At 39.4% G+C, this 20289-nt stretch overlaps 2 protein-coding genes and 1 pseudogene across 2 annotated transcripts; 2 read left to right on the forward strand and 1 right to left on the reverse strand.

Moving 5' to 3' along the window:
• Nucleotides 1-5267: 5267 nt before the first annotated feature.
• LOC149104797 (fibroblast growth factor 2-like) lies at nt 5268-7762 on the forward strand. The gene is made up of 3 exons (XM_089271490.1): nt 5268-5901; nt 7206-7309; nt 7513-7762. The coding sequence occupies exons 1-3, from the start codon at nt 5784-5786 to the stop codon at nt 7693-7695; spliced, it is 405 nt and encodes a 134-aa protein (XP_089127616.1). The 5' UTR covers nt 5268-5783; the 3' UTR covers nt 7696-7762.
• A 772-nt stretch (nt 7763-8534) lies between these two features.
• Nucleotides 8535-10465, reverse strand: LOC149104798 (uncharacterized; annotated as a pseudogene).
• A 2059-nt stretch (nt 10466-12524) lies between these two features.
• LOC110065698 (RAD52 motif-containing protein 1-like) lies at nt 12525-17977 on the forward strand. Its single transcript, XM_089271928.1, has 6 exons — nt 12525-12685; nt 12785-12863; nt 14350-14492; nt 15085-15207; nt 15639-15789; nt 16972-17977. Exons 1-6 carry the CDS (start codon nt 12578-12580, stop codon nt 17274-17276), a joined length of 909 nt encoding a protein of 302 aa, XP_089128054.1. The 5' UTR covers nt 12525-12577; the 3' UTR covers nt 17277-17977.
• Nucleotides 17978-20289: the final 2312 nt, after the last annotated feature.

The raw sequence follows: 20289 nt of genomic DNA on the forward strand, positions 1-20289 counted from the left end.
TCCATAAAGAACAAAAACAAAGGTGGAGAACACGAAAAATACCATGGGAATTAAAGATTTTTAACTGAGTGAAAGTAAAGACATGAGTTGTTACTTTATCGAAATACAAAATACAAGGTCTTGGGAACAAAAAAAAGTTTGCCATATTTACATCGCAAGCGTAACTTGGCGCCTGAAAATATGTTTTTTTTCTTTCCAATTTAAAAGTATGGCAAAATGAGAAGCAGGCAATCTGTCAATCTGTTTGCAAAAGAAAACGCATAAATTTAAATTCAGTTGTTTGAATGGCGTTTGATTAATTAACTAACTTTTAACTTATAACAATCGCATGCATGCGGGGCGGTAAAATATAATGTTCAACATCCTGCCTTTTGTCAAAACGTTATCAAAGGCGAGGAATATATTAACCCTTTGAATACCAAACTTTCGCCAAAAAATACCGTTTTTAACCGTTTAGTCAGGTTTTTTAGCTGCCACGACGCTAAATAAGCCTAAGTTTTGCTTAACAAAAACATTTTTTGTTACTAAAAGGAGAGATTTTTCGAGGATTAGGTACAAAATTGGGCAAAACTTCAATTCCGGGCATGCGCATAAGCCAAAATTTGGACTTTTTTTTTTTTTTGCCATTAACCGTTCTTAATTTCGTTTGTTGGCCCTTTCCTTTCTGTTTTTCTCGGTCCTTTAACACTGGCTACCTTTTGCATTGTATGTTCTTTCTGGCTGCCGTGAAAAGTTGGATGTTAGTTACGGGCGAAGCCTAGAAATGGACCTTGATCAATCATAGGCGTTGTGGACCATTTTACCACCGTTTTTGCACCAAAACTGATAACGTTGTTTCTCGATTTGCGACGTCGGAATGTCGTCGATATCTAAACCTGACCATTGTGCGGAAAGGGCTAGCCTAGCACTACTATTTGCTTATCAAGAATATCTGATGACATTTAATTTGATGACGTCACAAGTGGTACAAAGAGCACGACCATTAATTACGCATATATGCGTAGTTGGTATTCAAAGGGTTAACCTAACAGTCGAAATCGCAATAACGTCCTGATATAAATATGTATTCAACATTCACGCTAATGTTACCACGAACAATTCTGAACAAAAAAAATTAATAACATGAAAACAATAAAATCAATGTTTAATTCTTAACAAAGAACCCAAATAAAGATAGAGAACACGGAAAATACCGTCGAAACTGAAGGTTTTTAACTAAGTGATTGCTAAAAAATTGAGTTTGGGACGTATCTTTCACTGGGATAAAACATTCACTCATAAGCAAGCGCAAGAAGGAGTTTCTTCCTGTAAGCTTAGTTGAGAAACCCACAGATAGAAATATTTTGTTGACGTAATAAGTGCGTCATATAAACGGAAAGTCTTAGTAAGAGCAAGAGGAGTCAAACTGACATGAGAAGAAATATAGCTCTGAATGATTGAGGCAAAACACGCCATCTCTTATTAGACAGTGTTGACTTGTAATAAGCTGTTATGTCGACTTTACATCGCCAGCTGGTACTAGCTCATTACTTTCCATAAGACTTGAGAACTTAAGACGTTTGTTGCGGTGTAAAAATGAATGTTTCTGTCCTCCTCATTTTTGTGTCATCGATTTCAATAATGCTTCATCCAACGCAAGCAGAGGGTGAGTTTGAAAACTTCCTTACATTTTCATTGATAGCCTTTAAATCGCATTTTATACTCTCCTACTTTGTGTATCCTAACATCCACTTGTCTGGGCTGGCATCCCAAACTCTGTCTCATAATCGGGTTGAGTTTGTTGTTGGTTTTTCTCTTCAACCTCTTCTTCTAGATCTCGTCCATATTTTCTTCCGGGTACTTCTATTCTGCTCTCTTCATAAAAACCGACATTCTTAAATTCCAATTTGACCAAGAATCCGAGTTTGTCTTCGTTTGTCTGTAAACACCCTCAATATTTTCATTCAGTTAGAATTCGAAAAAATCACGCAATATTGTCATGATAAAATTTTCTCAGGTAAAATTGACACGATATTTTATTAATCATTCACGAAAACGGAGAAAAATACATTTTTTGGTCACATCTTATCACTTGTCTGCCTGTTTTGCGAAAGTAATTTCGGTCCTTAATTGACGATACGCGAAAAGTATAAAAGATAAGACCCACGCAAAAATATAATTGTTGTATTTGGTCCAATAGTTTTCTTGATAATGATGATGATGATGATGATGATGATGATAATCAAGAGAATATGATCTAGATCACAGTCTTTTGTAATGATTTGGGAAACTAATTTTCTAAAAGTTGCACCTTAGTCATTTTGGCCTTTGTCTTTCGTGGAAGCTTTCTTTATTTACTGAGCACTCTTTGGTATATATAATAGTATATATATAATAGTATATATAATAGTATAAAAGTATAAAGTTACCGTTTGTCCTAAATGTCCTAAAAACCCCTAAATGAGGTCATTTGATGCGGAAAACATCTTTGTTCTTTGCTTATGTTACAGTCTTTAGAGGGTCCACAATAGGGTTCTCAGATCCCGCTTTCCCGCCCATTTTTTCCTGCTGATCTCGCCATCCCGCCATTTTTTACCTGGAAATCCCGATCCCGGCCACTTTTCAGAGACGTTTCTGCGTTAATTATTAATTTGTTAAATTAATAATTAATTTAATTACTAACACAGAAACCTTTTAAAAATAGACATCGCATAAAAGATCGCAAAAGAATTCAATGGCTAGCAGACAAGTAAGAACAAATAATTATAACGTTTCTTTCTGTAAACGGTTCACTGTTTTCCTTTCTTTTGTCCACGTATCAGTGAAAGAAAATGATTGTTCATTACCATATTCAAGGAGGGGGGTAAATAGGGGTATGCATATCCGCCGATCCGTGCCTTTTTTTCGCCAAATCCGTCGATCCGCCAATATTTTTCTTCAAATCCGAAACCACAATTGCATCCGGAAAGGTAAATGTGAATGTCATTGTCACTAGTAATTTCGCACAAATAGTAAAGAAGGCAACATGCGTGATGACTATGACACAGTCTCACACCTGAGTTTAAATGAGCTTTGTTCGAAAAAAATAAGAATTTGGAAGAACTTATTAACATAGCGACCAAGGCTGAAGAAAGTTCTATGATCCAAGATCAAGACAGGAACATCAAGACAGGCAGAATCCGGAATCCGCGCCAAAATTCACAGCTGATCCACGCACAGTGTCTTGAAAATCCGCGAATCCGCTCGATTTAAGGCAAAAATCCACAATCCGAGCGCTTTTTAAGGCCAAATTCGTCGATCCGAAAACCTATTCACCCCTCTCTTTAAGAGATGGCCTGTAAACACACTTGACAGTTTCTTTCAAAGCTTTCAGCGTCTTCACTTTCCTTGAAATCTGGGCTCAGAACTTTTCTTTCCGAATGAAGGCATTCCTGCTCGCAAATCCTTTTCGTAATATATGGTGACGCAATTCGTAATGTTGTATACTTCGTTCGGTAAATCACTATCACCGCCATTCGGTGTGGCCATCCTGCCCAAAACAAAGCAAGCGCTCTGAAAAAGGTAAAAAGACTAGAAAAACTAGAAAGGATCTGGAGGCCAAGATTGCAGACGCAAGTGTCGAAAATGTTGGAAATGGACAGATGTCATTGATGTCAGAGGTCAACACAAATAATTGCAATAGGACTCAAATACCTCATACAGTCTCATGATACTAACGTGGTCAAGCGATAATGGATACGTTTGACAGAACCTGACAGGGTACAGAGTTGTTGCTATTCATTACTTGAAACCTGACACAGCTATATACACAAAAGGTTCGTTTCTGCCAGCTTGTGGTTTTTGCGTTGGTCAATCACAATTTGTGTGGTCATATAAGAATTGAAATCCGGTATCCCGCTCTGTTCCCCTTGGGAATCCCACATCCCAATCCCAGAAAAACACAAAATCCCGCTCCCGCTCGTAAGTGTAATTCCCGCCTCCCGCCCCTGTTTTCTGCTCAAATCCCAAATATCACCGCGAAAAAAAGCCAAATCCCACATCCCGCCAAACCTATTGGGGACCCACTCTTTATGCTAGGCTGCAATGCGGTTGTCTCTTGAGCCAGCAAACTCGTCTCTTTGTTGTTTTCTTATCTTTTTTGTACTCTTTGCCCTTTTTTTTCGGCCCGAGCGGGTCAAATTAACCAGCCCTAATCTCGTACTCAGATCTCACTCTGTTTGACGCTGGCCGTGGAAGGGCTGGTTTAATCTCGAACCAGCCCATGGGGTTTCCCTTGTCCAGGAAAAACGTCTGCATTGCAGGTTATTTTAACGCACGTCTTTTTTTTTTTTTTTTTTTTTTTTTTTTTTCATTTTCTACGTCGACTCTCTAAAAAATAATGCTTGGCGTGGAGGTTGCAACTGAACACAAACATTAAACTATTGCACGATGGTATACGTAAAGTAAAATAATTCAAACCGTAAACGAATGTTTAAAGACAAAGACAAGTTACAGAAAACTATACTAGTGAGATATAGTAAAAACTGTGGACTCGCTCATTCCGTGGCCGATATTTCTCCTCTTCATTTACGATCGCTACAGAAACCGCATTTTCACGTGACATTTTCGAATTTTGACTTGCTGAGAACATTAAGGAAGAGGGGTGGAGGGCGGTAGGGGGGGGGGGGGGGAGGGCGGCTTTCAAAACAATGTCAGAGGAAAATGAAACAACATCATAACCCACCCACTCTACAAACGTTCTATGAGCCATGCATGCCTTATTACACAATTGGTGTCATTGCTTTTAGCAATTTTGTTTGTTCATTCAAAAGCTTTTAGCAATTCTGTTTTGTTCACTCAAATACTGAAACATCAGTTCTTTGGCTTAAAACTTAGCGAAATCTAATTTGATTGGCTTACAACCTTTTCTAAACAGTTTCTTTGATCACGGAATATTACCCGACACGCAAGCTTACATGTTTTGTTGATAAGATGCAACGCGTTTACAATCTGGTGCTAGTTAACTGGTAATCATCGGCTGAACTAATTGAGACTGTCAGGCACGTGCTTCCGATTTCTATTATTCCTAGATTCCCTGGATCACGCAACTTATAAATAGGATAAACTGTCACACAATTAAATTGGAACTTTCATGGCAATATAAGAAAATATTTGATGGTACACAAAGGCGATCAGTAAGCGTTAATAATTGGACAATGTCCCCAGGTTTTCTATGAGCTCCTTGTCAACGAGGCCCAGCCAGACTTTCGCTCATACTTCACGAACGGTCAGGAAAAAAAATTTTTTCTTAGGTATCGTTTAAGGAGAAATTCCCCTCTCAAAACTGTCGTGTGTGCGATCGTACCCTGTTGTCATATAAAGAGTTTTTGTCGAGGGCTCATAGACTATAGCCATAGTTTTTGGGCCGAGCCTCATTTTGAAGCAGAGGCAAAGAGCACCTCATTTTGAAACAGAGGCAAAAGGCATATCCCGTCTCGGCACCAGGGAATTCTCACTTTTGAGGTCTAAGGTGGCGTCTCAAATGCTAAGCACGTCAGTGTCAGTTTGGTACCATCAATGATGCGAAATTGTTCTTCAATAAGCTACCGCTGGCCAAAAGAAACGATGTAGAGGAAAAATCACTTGCCGTTCCAAACAAAAAGAAAATGCAAAGGGAATTGGCAGGGTGAGTGAAAACGAAATTCTTTTAACTCGGTAGGCGTCAGTCACGATTAATCCAGGTGTGCAATTAAGTTAGACTAGTACACTCAAAATACCTTCAGTGTATCGCAAATCCACTTACCGAGTCAACAGCAACAAACGACATGGTTCATTTCACTCCCAACACGTCGTCACCGAAGCATTTAAAATGCAGTCATGACTTCTACCTCAGAATAAACGAGAATGGCGTAGAGGGAAGCCGGGACGAAAATGATATTTACAGTGAGTGGAGAAATTTATTTCTCTAATTGTAATGTAACGTATAACTTACAGAATGCCTGCGTGTTACATTCATGCCTAGGAATTGTAACCCAGCCTCAACTCAAGTGAAACGTTTCCTTCGCATTTTTTTTAGCCATTTATTTCCGACAGCGATCATTTTCTTATTTCTCTTTACGATGTTGTTACATTGTCAAGTAGGCAGGTGAGGAGATTAAAGAAAATCATCAAGCAAGGAAGGGATGTCGCCTTCATATAGAACGATATTCTCTAAACTTACATTAAAGGAAATGCGTAATAGTCAGTTATGAGTATAACTTCTAGTCATGGCTTTAAGCATTTTTCAGTTTCAAGAAATCGAGATTTGCATTCGAAAAGGCCGAGTGTCAATGAAAAAATGTATTTTTGATGTGAACTTCACTGAGTTACAACGTCTTGAAACTAAAAGAAAAGGAATTCTGACTGTTATTGAAAATATAGCATTGTCTACGTGTAGCCAGACACGAAAAAGAAAAACTCAATGACGGTGATGAACTTAATTTTTTGACCAATTCATTGTCCGCCATATTTCCGCTTTCAATGTTAATTTAGATAATTTGGTGGAACGTCAAAATCGTAATTCGTTGTTGATGATTTTCATTCTTTATAATTTTCATTCTTCGTAATTCGCCGTACGTTGGGCTGTTCTTTTTAAATGGAATACTTGGAAGGCGATCCTAAATAAATTGGGTGGTCCTGTTATAATATTGGGTTCCCTGTGTGCAATTGTCTACACTGCACTCGTGTCCTTTGGTAGCTTTATTATACAGTTACAATATTAGAGTGTGTAGATGCTTTGCACGAAGTCATCAGAAAATAAGAAATCTAGCTAGACAAACATTCTGTCACCGACTGCGGTGATTAATTTAAGTTTTTCACTTTCCCACCAACGATGCCCAACTGTTTTAAGACGTTAATTTAGCTTGAGCCCGCGATCCAATCGAAAACCAGTACTCATTTTTATAGGCGTCAATTGACCATAACCTGGATGTCCAATATCAAAGATGTGCGCTGTAAACCAAGGCTGCATGTTTCGGTCGACCTATTAGCAAGAGTATGGCCGCCATGTTGAGTAGTGGTCGTTGTCGAAACTTAATTGTTGACGCTTAAAAGAAACCTGCAGCACTAGCATCCCATTCAGAACCGAACTAACACTGTACTTAGGCAACAGGTCCCAGTTGCTCCGTAATATACAAACAGGAATCAGTGAAACACTGACAGTTGTGACCCAGCCGCAGCTGCTATTTCTTGTGTTTCTTTGTCAATAGTTTTTTTCGTGATGGAGTTCGTGGAGGCCGGTGTGGTCATGATAAAAGGAAAAGCGGCAGGAAAGTACATTGCAATGAGTGCAAACGGAGAGCTATATACCACAGTAAGTAAGAACTGTCTGGTTTTGAATTGAATTGTCTAGAGGATAACAGTGTTTGGAATAACCGGGTAGAGGCTCACCCTGATAAGGGTGGGGTTCAAAGGTACTAGTTTTTTTTTTCTTTACACTCGTTGAGTCTTGATCTTGTTCTGATTCAATACTATTAGATTACTTTTTTTTTTGGCAATTTTTTTTTAATTCCACAGACCTCCTCATCTCGGCCAGAATGTGTCTTCAAAGAGATTTGTGGGACCGAGTGCACTTCGTATCAATCCATGCTCAATCCTGACTGGTATCTAGCGCTGACGAAACAAGGCGAGGCGAAGCCTGGGCCCAAAACTAAACGCGGCCAGAGGGCTGTTAGTTTCATGAAAGAATCTTTGCTGTAAGATGATTGGACAACGACTAATTCGCAAAGTTGACAAACTTGTAAAGAATAAAAAGATATAAACGTAAGCGTGCTCGATCTAATAAGGCTAACGTAATGATTCGATTTAGCACCCTTCTTCCAATACGCGCTCCCTAGATGAATGCGGTTTTTTAATTAAGCACCCCTATTCCAATAGGCTTCCCCATGGCTAAGGTGACATTCAAGACAGGGTCATAGAATAGGCTGATTAGACCAGTGAATTGTGACTGTGCTCCTGTCTGAAAGTAATCACGATAGCCTGCGTTACAGGCGTTTAGTGGCGAGGGAGAGGGGGTGGGGGTGGTGGAGTGTTCAAGCAAGGATCGCTGAATATCCTGAAAGACAATTCTATTTTGCTCAGCCAAAATGTGGCAGCAGTTGTGATTTACGGTATTCTGTCTTTTCACTACCTGCTCACGGTTTATGCTGGGCTCTTTGTGACAGATAAGATATTTTTTCATTGATTCCCTTGTTTTAAACGTAGATAATAATAATAATAATAACAACAACAACAACAACAATAATAATAATAATAATAATGTTTATTAGTGGTTTATAAAAAAAAATTACAACTGTAAAAATTCTTAGGACAATATATATGTCAGGGAAATACTAACTTACAAACGAATTACAAATACACTCATTCTTTACAACCCTTATAAATTTGTCTATTATCATTTGTCGAAAAAATTTAAATAAGAATAGTAAAAAATACTCTACACATTTAAATGGCAAAAACTCTACTTTAAAAATACACTGTAGCTATATGCAGGTCCACTTCCTGGCTCAGTGTTCGCGGCTTTGGCTAGAGATCCCCAGAAATAGCATTCTCAATTGCCTTAACGAATATTTGCATGTCCTTTTTCGATATCTAAATCAATGTCCGACAGTTCTAAAAGGACTCTCCTAGGAGCTCGCGAGCCTCTTAAACAAAGTAATGGTGATCTCAGCAGCGCAAAAGATACTCTTGCCCTGATCTATGACATGGTAGTCGCATAACTTTCGCCCTTCTTTGTAGCAACTAACTCAGCAAGTCTACTATGGTATCGATTACATTCCACTGCCATTCCACCAGTCGTGCTAAAAACTAATGGCGTAAATGTAGCTTGCTCTACTTCTAACACACGGCTGGCATACTGGCGCTTCTTCTCTGTTTCGTGCTGCCTGAATATCTGGTCTGGATCCAAATCTCTATAGGAGTCTGCATTCGGATGGCATACTCTGAAATCAAAAAAAGCCGACCTCTGCCTCTCCCAGAATCCCCTAGCAACTATACCCAGCCCCGCATCAGGGGCGGTGTTGGCTCCCCTATTCAACTCTTCTCCTGTGATATCTTGCCAAACTGGTTCGGTTTCGACACCATTGCATACCATGCTAAGCAGTTCCGCCTCCAAATCCCTTAGTTCATTATTGCGTTGGATGATAAATCCGCCTCTTTTGCATATCATAGCGTGATCCACATTGAATATGTCCCCGCAAATACAAACAGAGGGAGTATCAGGAACTTCTCAGTCGTACCTGAGTTTCACAGCGTCTCGGAACTCACTCCTGTTTAAATCAAAATTCATATCTCTAATTGGCAAAACAGTAAGCCAACTAGAAGCACCTTTCTGAGTGGCAAGGTCGACAGCTCTCAAAGTTTTTCCAGAAATCGAGCCCTTCACCTCATCAAGTTTTTCCTTCAGATACTGATACTTCACTTGGCTCATCTCCCGTTGCACAGCGTGTACCTCACTTTCGTCTGGTGGCTTATGCGACTGTGATTTTATTTGATGGGCTAGTGAACCAGAGATGTTGGCTGATGCTGCATACTCTAAAGCTGCTGTTTGGCTCGGATTTATTAGGCCCATACCTCCCATTCTCACTGGCAGCGCCAATAGCTCACGTTCAGCTTCTGTACAATTGTGACCTGTAATGGACGGTATTAGGGCATCAGCTATTGCGTGCTCCAAAGGAGCGAGTAGATCTTCTATATCAGGCAGAGTTCTCATAAAGTACGTCCAGCGGTGTTTTAATCCAAAAGTGAATGCTGCGTAGCAAGCCTGGGGCTGCGACAAAGCAAACTCGGCCAATTTTGTCACCTGCCCCACCCATTCTTCGACTTTACCGTTAACGTACTGCTCAAGATAAGACCTGGAGCCCAGCGCCGCACCCAGATGCTTTCGTCCTTCTGTGGTGATGTTGATTGCTGTTTCGTCAAAGATGCTCCTAGCGGTCTCCTCCTTATCAGGCTTCGTAACAAGCCAGCATTTTCCAGCATTAGGGTAATATCCTAAGTCCGGTCCGGTCATCGTCAGCTCATCCCACCACATCCTGATCTTCTGTAGTGATCCACACCCTGTCGCATCATCTGCAAACCAGCATTGTTTGGCTTCACTCACCGTCTGTAGACGAGAGATGAGCGGCTGTAGACTAAGAGCATACATGCACATTGCTAAGGGATCGCCTTGCGTAGTACCCTCCGCGGAAATTAGCTCTCTACCCCCCGTTACAAATAGTCGTGCTGGTGGTCGGTAGGTATTGATTGCAAATATAGCTAACGCTGGACAGAGAACCCTGATGTTATGAAGGGCGGCAGCACGGTTTAGTGTATTGAAGGCGTTTGACGCATCCACTAGCAGTACAGCATCGGTTTCATTGTGCTGGAATAAACTGTTCATTGCGTGCACTGCTGCCTCACTGCCGGATTTGTGTCCAGCGCAAACCTGAAGCGAGCCACTCGACTCTAATATGTCTTGTTTCGTCACCTTTGTCACGCACTTTCCAATAATTCTTCTAATTACTTCCCCCACTCCTATTGGTCTGACTTCACCGTTACCTTTATGCAGTGGGATAAGACGACTTGCTAGAATCGGCTCAATAGTCGCGGGATCAATGTATTTCGTGCGCAACCGGCGGGTCAGAGTTGCAAGAGCGTCGCACAAATTAGAGCCAGACTTCTTGAAAGACTTGCTAGCAAGGATCCTTTGAAAACCGTTTGCATCTACATTTGAGGGAACAATAATAATAATAATAGTAATAATAATAATAATAATAATAATAATAATAATAATAATAATAATAATAATAATATACCGAAACCCCTTCTTGCCGCACGAAACACATTTTCTGTGGACAAGATTTTCAGTGACGCTTTAAAACATTTGCAATAGTCGTTTGAATTTTTCTGGCATATGCTTTCTTCCTTTTCAAATTTTATTTTGCATTAGCCATCGCCATTCCCTACCCCAATATCCTCTAGCGCGACACAGATCGTGTGGACAACGAATGTGTCAATCCATATATATTTGGTGTTTCAGCGCTGATTGACTGATTTCTGACAACTCGCTCAGCTTCGCATCAGCGGGATTTCTTGGGCTCTGAGTGATGCGGGCAGGCTCTTCTTCCTTTCTTCCTTTCCTACTTTCTTTCCCACGAAGAGCCTCGCAGTCTATGGGTGGCTGAGTAACTCTTGTCTGGTTCAGTTATAGCCCTCAGTTATAAATGCTATAGAGGGTAATCACTCACTCGTCCTCTTAGCCCTTTGTGAGGCATAAGCTCGCAACTTTTCTAACCTTGTTCACACGGTCCTTTCTCTTCCTCCCTTGGGTTTTCTCGAGGAAGAGAGAGGGCCCTGAAAACGAAGTTGCATTTTTCGATCTTTTGCCGCCTTCCACATTTCTGGTCATGTAAGGGCTGTCTCATCTCAATTTCGAGAGTTCTCCGCCATGATGTTTCTGGTCTCCCTAGGGTTTCACCTGACGTAAGGCCTTATATTGCGTTTTATACACTCTTGAAACAATTGACTATGAGCAACTCTGTATACAGTAGTAAAAGGTACACATAGCCCTCCATCGCAATATGGCGCCCGGCTGCTCAAAGTCTGATCCTGGAGGTATCCTTGAGTGACTTTCACTGGTGTTCTTTGGTGCTATATATTTCACTTTGACTACTCTAAACTCCACAAAACAATGACATTGAAAAACATTAAGACCCCGGTTAAATTTCAATTCTGGGTCATTTTGCGCTCAAGGTGATTCCCTAGTAAAAGAACCCGCCATAGATTTCCGATCAAATTTGGTATGCTGTTGTTACAGGACAAGGAGATATTAAAAACGTAGTAAAAAGAGGGGGTCACCGTGTTTATTTTCATGCCACAATGCTGACAAATACGGTTAATTAGGTGACTTTTGGTAATCTCCGTGCGCAACAAATAAGCTCGATTATTTTCCAATGCAGCGTGTTATATCACGCAGAGTTTGACTTTCTTTGATTGTTTAAAAAAAAAAAAAAATAGTCACCTAATTTACACATTTTTACTTTGATTTTGTTCTTCTTATTATTTTTATCTCGCCTTTTTTGCATGCATTTTATCTTTTTGCGTTCCATTTTTATCCGTCGCGGGCTGTAGATTGACAGCCGAAAGCTCATGTTCTTTTTGAAACTTTTTAGCCAGCGAACGTTTTTATTTTAATTTTAATTATGTCTCATCCTGGCTACGCTTCAATCTTTAATAGTATTTATTTCACTTGCCAAAAAAGTAGCCGTAGATTTCTGCTTTTCTTAGTTATTGACTATATTGTTCTCATTGAAATTATGAAATAAAAAGTGGGGGTCACCGTGCTCGTTTAAGAGAAAAGGAGCATTTATTTTGCTATCGAGCTTCGTTTGAGGGAGTTTGAGACGCTAATGACGCGAACATCGTGCACAGTCGGGATGCGCAATGCAGTACTAAGAAATCACCTTAAAAATTATTTTCCTTCAAGCCCTCGGTACACAGAAAACCACTATATGATTGATACACCACCAGACAATTTCTCTAACTAAAATACCGCTGAGTTGTCGGACGATACGCGGGAGCGCGCGGGAAGTTCAAAACAAACATGGCGGACTCATCAGTTGAAGTTATCGAGTTTTTTCGTCCTCATAAGAATGAAGTTAATCTCTATGTCACCAACATTTCAAGACGGCTGGAGAAAGAAGTGGTACAAGTAAGGATTTCTTTGTGTATAATAAGATACTTTGACATATAATATGGACAAAAATGGTGTACAACTGAACAATAAGTATTGTCGTTTTCAATGATTCAGCTGAAACTGCTTGAAATATTCTCCCAGTTTGGATTGGTGTATGAAGTACAAGTGATCGATTCATCAGATAGTTTAGAAGGTAACTTAGTTTTCTTGTTCTAATTTTCTGATTGTAGGAACTCTTTTTAACGTCAGAACCATGAACACTGAAGACTTGGATACTTTAACAAATTGACGTCAGTTTTTTATGTGTCTGTCCTCTCTTTGATGATAAATTTCGTCATAACATTGTCATAGTTTACTGCGGAGCCACACGCCGCAGGCGAGTGGTTCCACAGCCACTTTGACAATGTTATGATGCAATTTATCATCAATAAGAGGACAGACACGTAAAAAACGGACTGTCTGTACTCTTATTGATGATAAAAATGAGCCAATCAGTGTGCAAGAAATTAGACAGTTATTGTAAAAAAAAGGTTGACCAATTGGAAACAATTCTATGGGCCATTCCATTTTTTATCTGCAGATCTCCTCTATTGATGACCTAGGAAATCAGAGGGTGAGAGGGGGAGTCTTTAAGGGCCATTTCGGGGTGGCAACAGTGTCGGCACCTTTGATCTTTTAATAAATTCTGAAGGGGGGAGTGTGTCTGAACTTTGGTCTTCCCTTATTGGGGAGTAAAAAGTTTACTTTTCTGAGAGGGTAAAATTCAAAAGTCCTCAATAGTGGAGGGGGGGGGGGGGGGGGAGGCATGGACATTAAATGGGGTGGCCCTATACAGTAAGCTTATTAATTTTCTTACTTGATTACGTGATTTCGACAGCATAAGTACTTGAAACTTAAAGGAAGCATTTGAGAGCCACCTTAAATGTCAGAAAATTTTTAGGTTTTCACTCTTAGACTTACAGCAACTGCTAAATAATGGAAATGATAAACCCATTAAAGAATAATAAGTATAACATTGCTAGAACCAGAAGCCTATCACCTAGTCTAGGTGATATGCTTCTGCTAGAACCCATTACCAGTCTGTCAGTTTAAGTGTTTTGCCTTAGCCAAATGAGCTACAACCATGGTCTAAACTAGTTGTGACAAAAACTATATTGAAAAAATATTATCATTTTTCCATTTGTACTGAGTAGATTCCAAAATGTCGTTAAATAAATGGAGCCTATACCCCTCCCCTCCTGTAATGTTTGTAATCATGTTTTTTTTTTGGTGAGGATGGGAATAACACAAGAACTTTATCCTTTGGTTTTCAGACCAAAACAACATTGAATGGAGGTAGTGGGGGGTGGGGGGGGGGGGGGGGAGTGGGGGGCTACAGTGTGGTTTGATTACCTCACAGTATCACTGGCAATTATTGTCAATACTATCTCGACAGTTTTTTCCAGGGTTGTAGGTGTAGGTAAGTGCATTGACCACTATAAACATTCAACATGTGAATTTGTTTTAAACTGTCTTAACAAGCCAACTTGGGATGATTCATTTTTAATCTGATTACTTCACCACCATGCATGAGAAGGAATCTTATCAAGGCTGCATGTAATAAACTAAAGTAAAAAAGTTGATTATTACTTAACTGAGTGATTATCTAATAACATGAAAATTATCATTTTTGCCATCAGCTCCTGAGGAGTCCACTGTGAATTGTTCTGAGTTGAACTACAGTTCTCTATACGCCTTTGTCAAGTTTTATTCAGCAAGGGCAGCAAAAAAGGCAAAAGAAAGAATAAATGGAAAGAGACTTTTAGGAGGCCAATTTTTAAAGGTCAGTTTTAGTTTTCCCTTGTGGCAGAGTTCTCATGGCAATAATGTTCTTCACCAACTGTTGCATAATTTGGAGGCCAGGCCGAGGTTGTTTGAAAGGTGGATAGTGCTATCCACAAGGTAAATTGATATGCAGTGGATAAGTGTTAACAGAACCAACCACGATATCCACCGGATAGTGATTCATCTGGTGGATAGCGTTATCCACATTTCGAACAACCCGGGCCAGAGGGCTTGTGTGCTGGACTTCAGATCAAGTTATTTCCGTTTGAACCCTAGCCAGGGACATTGTGTTGTATCCTTGAGCAAGACACTTAACTCTCACAGTGATTCCCTCTACATAGATTAGATCTACTTGTACAAATAGGTACAGGTGATTTTAATGCCATAAGGGGTGAGGGTGGGTAAACCCTCTGATTGACATACTGTCCCATCAGGGAGGTGTCAAAATACTCCTGAGCACTTAATGCTACAGAAACCAGGATGTGCTCTGCTGGTAATTCGGCCTCTAGGTCCGATGCAGATTTTTTTGCCTGTGTTCGGTGTTATCTGAGTTAACTTTAAGAATTTATTAGTTGGCATTGTTTATACAGGTCCAGTTTGCTCAACGGAAAAAGTTCACAGAAGTTGTTCGACACCCTTTGTACATGGCAAAGTGTACAGTGCTTGCTAATCATTACTTTGGATTTAATGGATGGTCAACAAAAATTGTTCAGGTAATGAAATCTTCCTGTCTTCATTTTGTTATGGTAACTCAGAAGTGCTGATTATTATTATTTTTTTTTTCTTTGAGCTTTAAAATTAATAACATCATTAAATCTCTTGTTTAGGATAGATTACCTACATAATAACTTTGCTAATTACTGGCTACTAAGGTCAATTATCTGAATTTGTAAAATAAAGTCATTGTTAATGTTAAAATTCTTATGTATGATTTCTGAATTTGTGTGAATTTGGGTTTTCTGAGAGAACCTCAGTCAAGTCTAAACACTCCCATTTGGGTAATATGGGTCACCACAATGTGTTATCAGTGCAGGCACTTACTGTAACTCTTCATGTGAGGAGCCACTCCCCTTCATGTAACAGAAACATGCAATAGAAATATTATTGTTCATCTGACAGGTTTTTACTGTTGCACTTTTTTCAGCTAGAGAGGCTGGAGAATAAAATTGATAACAATGATAGTCAGGAAAAGAACAATTCTTTGTATAGATGTGTGGTTAGACTGGAGATTAAAGATTGTGAATTCTTTTGTGACGGCACTGGGCATGGTGGAGATCAAGACATGATAGGGCAAGGTTAGTACAGATTGATGGGTTAAAGTGTCAACACTGATATTTTTTAATTCAAACAGTGGCTTGAGGACATTCACCTGAATTGTTTCTGCGCATCCTTACTGCGCAGGAAAATTCACACACCACATCATGCATCAAGTGTGCGCTAAGTAATAAAATGAACAACAATATGGCAGATGGCCATTGCTATGGACTTAATGATCTTGGATGTTCAGTGACCCCATTTTTCCTTTGATAGATCATTTCCTCTACCGATTTTCTATGTTAAGCAAAAAAATGAAGAAAATCTTTCTATTAAAAGTTTGGATTTTTTGCAAACTGCATCATCAAATTCTGTTCTTTTTAGCTCTTTGTTTACCTGTGCAGCAGTTTCAAATGCCCCTTGAAGGGTTAAGTTTTGTGAAAAGGTTGGCAACATTTGGAATTATTTATGCAACAGACCCACTTTTACAAAATATGTCCGAGATCATTTGCCTCCATTGACTCACCTTCGATATTTTTAAAGTTCTATAAACCCCTGTAGTCGATACTGAATTGTGTGCGCCAATTTTTCAAAATCACGGTAGTTTTCCACAGGCTTCATCTCTGAAATGAAGTTGCTGATCCCTGATTTTTTTGGCATTTCTGACACAGGTAACTCATTATCTGACTGCAGTAAAAATTTCAAAAAATCTATTGACAGGAAAATGTTCGCACGAACGTCCTTAAGCAATGGTATCATAATCTGTCAATAGAGCAATTGTGAGAGTCTTCCGTGTGGGAGGCACGGTGGCCTCATGGTTAGTGCACTGGTCTCCAGATCGAGCAGTCCAGGTTCGAGCCCTGTGTTGTGTTCTTGGGCAAGACGCTTTACTCTCACAGTGCCTCTCTCCACCCAGGTGTAAAAATGGGTACCGGCAAACTTAATGCTGGGGGTAACCCTGCAATGGACTAGCACCCCATCCAGGGGGGAGTATAAATACTCCTAGTCGCTTCATGCCACAGAAACAGGGATAAAGCTCCGGCCTGGTGGGCCACTTGGCTTGTATGCAGACTTACCTTACCTTACTTACCTTCCGTGTGGAAAGAAATTCGTGTCCGATAGCCCAAGGCTAGTAGGTTTCTTTTGGAAACTTTTTGAGGAAATTAAGATTATATATCTGACTTTTCAACTTTCAAATTCCTTGTAAATTTTATGGTTCACAGAAAAAACCCCCACTAAAAGACTTGAATTGCTTGGATATGCCAAGAAACTGGCCCACAGACATGCATATGAAAATGCATTTAGAAGAGTGATTATTATATCTTTGGACAATGGCAAAGTTGGAGTACAGATAAACCAACAAGACATGCCTGATTGCAGTTTTGATGAACCTGCAGAGGATGGAACAGTTCATGTAGACCATATTGAAGAAATGCCTGTCAGTGATTCAGATGAAGAACACAATACACCATTAGAACTTCAGAATACAAGTAACTCTTCACTTGCTTGTAATGGTGTTGAAAGCTGAAATTGAACTTAATGAACCTGGAGAGGAAGGAACAGTTCTTGTAAACAATATTGAAGAAATGCCTGTCAGTGATTCAGATGAGGAACACAATGCACCATTAGAACTTCAGAATACAAGGAACTCTTCACTTGCTTGCAATGGTGTTGAAAGCTGAAATTGTACTTAATGAACCTGTAGAGGATAGAATAGTTCATGTAAACCATATTGAAGAAATGCCTGTCAGTGATTCAGATGAGAAACACAATACACCATTAGGACTTCAGAATACCAGTAACTCTTCACTTGCTTGTAATGGTGTTGAAAGCTAAAATTGCACTTAATGAACCTGGAGAGGAAGGAACAGTTCATGTAAACCATATTGAAGAAATGCCTTTCAGTGATTCAAATCTCCTATTTTTTTATTCCAATTTGAACTGGAAACCATACTTAAACAAATTGAGCAAGAAAGTTTCAAGAGGCATTGGAGTATTATCTAAAATTAGATATTATGTAAACAGGAATAAAATATTACATTAATTATATTATTCACTTATTTACCCCTTCCTCACCTATGATTTATCAATTTGGGGCAATACTTATAATTCTACTCTTAAACCTTCAGTAATTGTTCAAAAGAGGGCTATACATATTATAACTTTCTTGAAACCAGATGAACACTCTGAGCCTCTTTTTAAGGAATTAGAGATTGTTAAATTAACTGATCTTGTTGTCCTCCACAATGCACTTTTCATGCATCACTATTACTATAATCTTCTTCCATCTTCTTTTGAAAATTGTTTTTTTTTTAGACTATATTGGGTCAAAATTTTACATTTAGGTTGTCTCTTTTAAGACTGATAAAATACAGACTGATAGAATACAGACTGATAGAATACAGTGAACATGCATTTTTTCTTTAAATTTTCGTGGCTACCGTTGCCAGGCAACAGTAGCCATAATGTTATTCAATGTTTTATTCATGTTAAAAATAAATTTAGAGGAAAAATCTGGCACTTCCCAGGAATGCAATAATGTTACAACACCTTATTATCCAATTTTCGCTCTATTATCTGTCAAGAAATCCCTTACAGGAGGTTAAAAACGAAAGAAAATTTCAGACTTTTTGCTCCAAAAGTGGTCGCGGTTGCTTACGAGAGGTGGTCGCTTACAAGAGGTTCCAAAAATAGTGATTTGACTGGGAAACTTTTGGTATTTTGGAAAGCTGGTCGCTGAGGAGAGGTGGTCGCTTATGAGAGGCAGTCGCAACCGGAGGTTTAAATCAACAATTAAATGGACACTCAGGATAATTTTGCTGCGTTTTTGGTCAAAACAATTATCATTGTAAATCTGTCTCTAGACCTGGCTATGCTTAGGGAAATCCAAACCTCCCGGGGGGGGGGGGGGACTTCCATATAAAGAGGATGGGGGTCATCTTCTGAAATTTTGATAAGAACCCCTAAGAGGTACCAAGATCCTGTTTTGTGGGCGTGGCTTGAAATGTTTTTCACCCCTAAGAGGTACTAATTCTAAAACAACACATTATCTCTTGTTATATAATTTTCGGATCAATACACCAAAAGGTACGGCAAAAGCTCCCGCTGTGGACCTTTTGAGGCTGAACACCTTAAGATTGAGGTACCAAAACCGCTTTTTTAACCCCTAAAAGATACGATAAGCAACCCCGTCCTTTTTATTTGAAAGTTCGAACGCTTTGATACACAGACGAGATGAAACACAGATTGAAGAAATTATACAAAATCGAAGAAGTTAAACATTTAGCCAGGGCCATGTAATAAGAAATCAACGAATAGCGAGGTGTGATAAAAATACGGTTTTGCTTTCGACTCGCGTCAGTCATTTGAAGGGGTTTTGCGTTTTACACCTTCTGGTCGCGCGAAAATTGGGGCGAGGGTAAAAAATCGAGGAAAAATTAACGCCCGGGCGGAGTGTGGGGGTATTCAGCGGACACACTTTTATATAAAAATATGTTGTGTAAGTGATCCCGTAAAATTAAAGGACATTTCACATGCACATACGTAATATGACATACTTTTCCCGCGTAAAATGTAAATATGGCGGACAAAGTGGACGAGGAATATCTCCGTTTGCATTTGCATGATTATAGAAAGGAAAATGGCTATGTCTTTGTTTTTTTTTCGAGGGTGATCTTAAAGAATTTCTCGAAGAATATATGTCATCGAATTCAAGCTGCTTTGTTCTGTCAGATCACCATAGTAAGGAATCTTACTTGCAGGAAGAATGCGAATTTAATTTCCGCAAGATTTGCTGAGATGATGACGGAGAAGACTGGGTGGGCTGCGACGGGTGCACCCAATATTTCCATGCGAACTGCCTCGGTATCAGTTATTCTAAATCCTCTCACAGCCATTCTTATTTTGCCCTCATTGAGAACCATTTTTATAGTCGATTGCATTATAAACTAGCCCCAGATTATTTGTCTTAAACAAGATTTTCGTTTTGAAACGAGTCTTAATTCCATTTGTAAATTTTTGAGCCTCTTACCAGTTGTTGTGAACACGGCATAACATTATGTCGATTCCATGTCAGTAAACCTAAAAGTGAAACTAAGAAAATACTCTTCTTTTTTTCTTTGCCGTTAACTTAATTAAACCTTAGCAAGCTGCCACAGTGATGGAACAACGTACTTCAGTATGCCTTGGAAAAAGGCCATGTTTGTCCGCTTTAACTCGGAATGCCACCATTCGATTGTAATGAATTTTTGCCGGACGATCCGCGCGCAATGGCGTCATTGTAACTTATGTACAGAAGAGGGGAAAAAGAATTGAGTATTATAAATTTGCAAACAGAGGTAAAAATGATACCAGGTGTGCAACATTGAGCGAATGCACACTTTTGAAAGTTTTAAGCGTTATTCGATGACAATTGATGACACCTAAATAAAGTAATTAACTTTAAAGATCTGTGTGAATGGTACTTAAATATTCCGTGACGCTTACACAACATATTTGTTTTTTAAAAGCATGCCCGCTGAATACCCCCACACTCCGCCCGG

This window comes from Orbicella faveolata, unplaced genomic scaffold, assembly GCF_042242905.1.
Source record: "Orbicella faveolata isolate gen_17 unplaced genomic scaffold, um_ofav_v1 contig_34, whole genome shotgun sequence".
Classification (NCBI taxonomy): Eukaryota; Metazoa; Cnidaria; class Anthozoa; order Scleractinia; family Merulinidae; genus Orbicella; species Orbicella faveolata.

Coding starts and splice junctions, on each gene's coding strand:
- LOC149104797 (XM_089271490.1), top strand. CDS start 5,784: ATGGTTCATTTCACTCCCAACACGTCGTCACCGAAGCATTTAAAATGC. Junction 5,902..7,205: donor GGACGAAAATGATATTTACA/GTGAGTGGAGAA, acceptor CTTTGTCAATAG/TTTTTTTCGTGATGGAGTTC. Junction 7,310..7,512: donor ACGGAGAGCTATATACCACA/GTAAGTAAGAAC, acceptor TTAATTCCACAG/ACCTCCTCATCTCGGCCAGA.
- LOC110065698 (XM_089271928.1), top strand. CDS start 12,578: ATGGCGGACTCATCAGTTGAAGTTATCGAGTTTTTTCGTCCTCATAAG. Junction 15,208..15,638: donor GGTCAACAAAAATTGTTCAG/GTAATGAAATCT, acceptor CACTTTTTTCAG/CTAGAGAGGCTGGAGAATAA. Junction 15,790..16,971: donor TCAAGACATGATAGGGCAAG/GTTAGTACAGAT, acceptor TATGGTTCACAG/AAAAAACCCCCACTAAAAGA.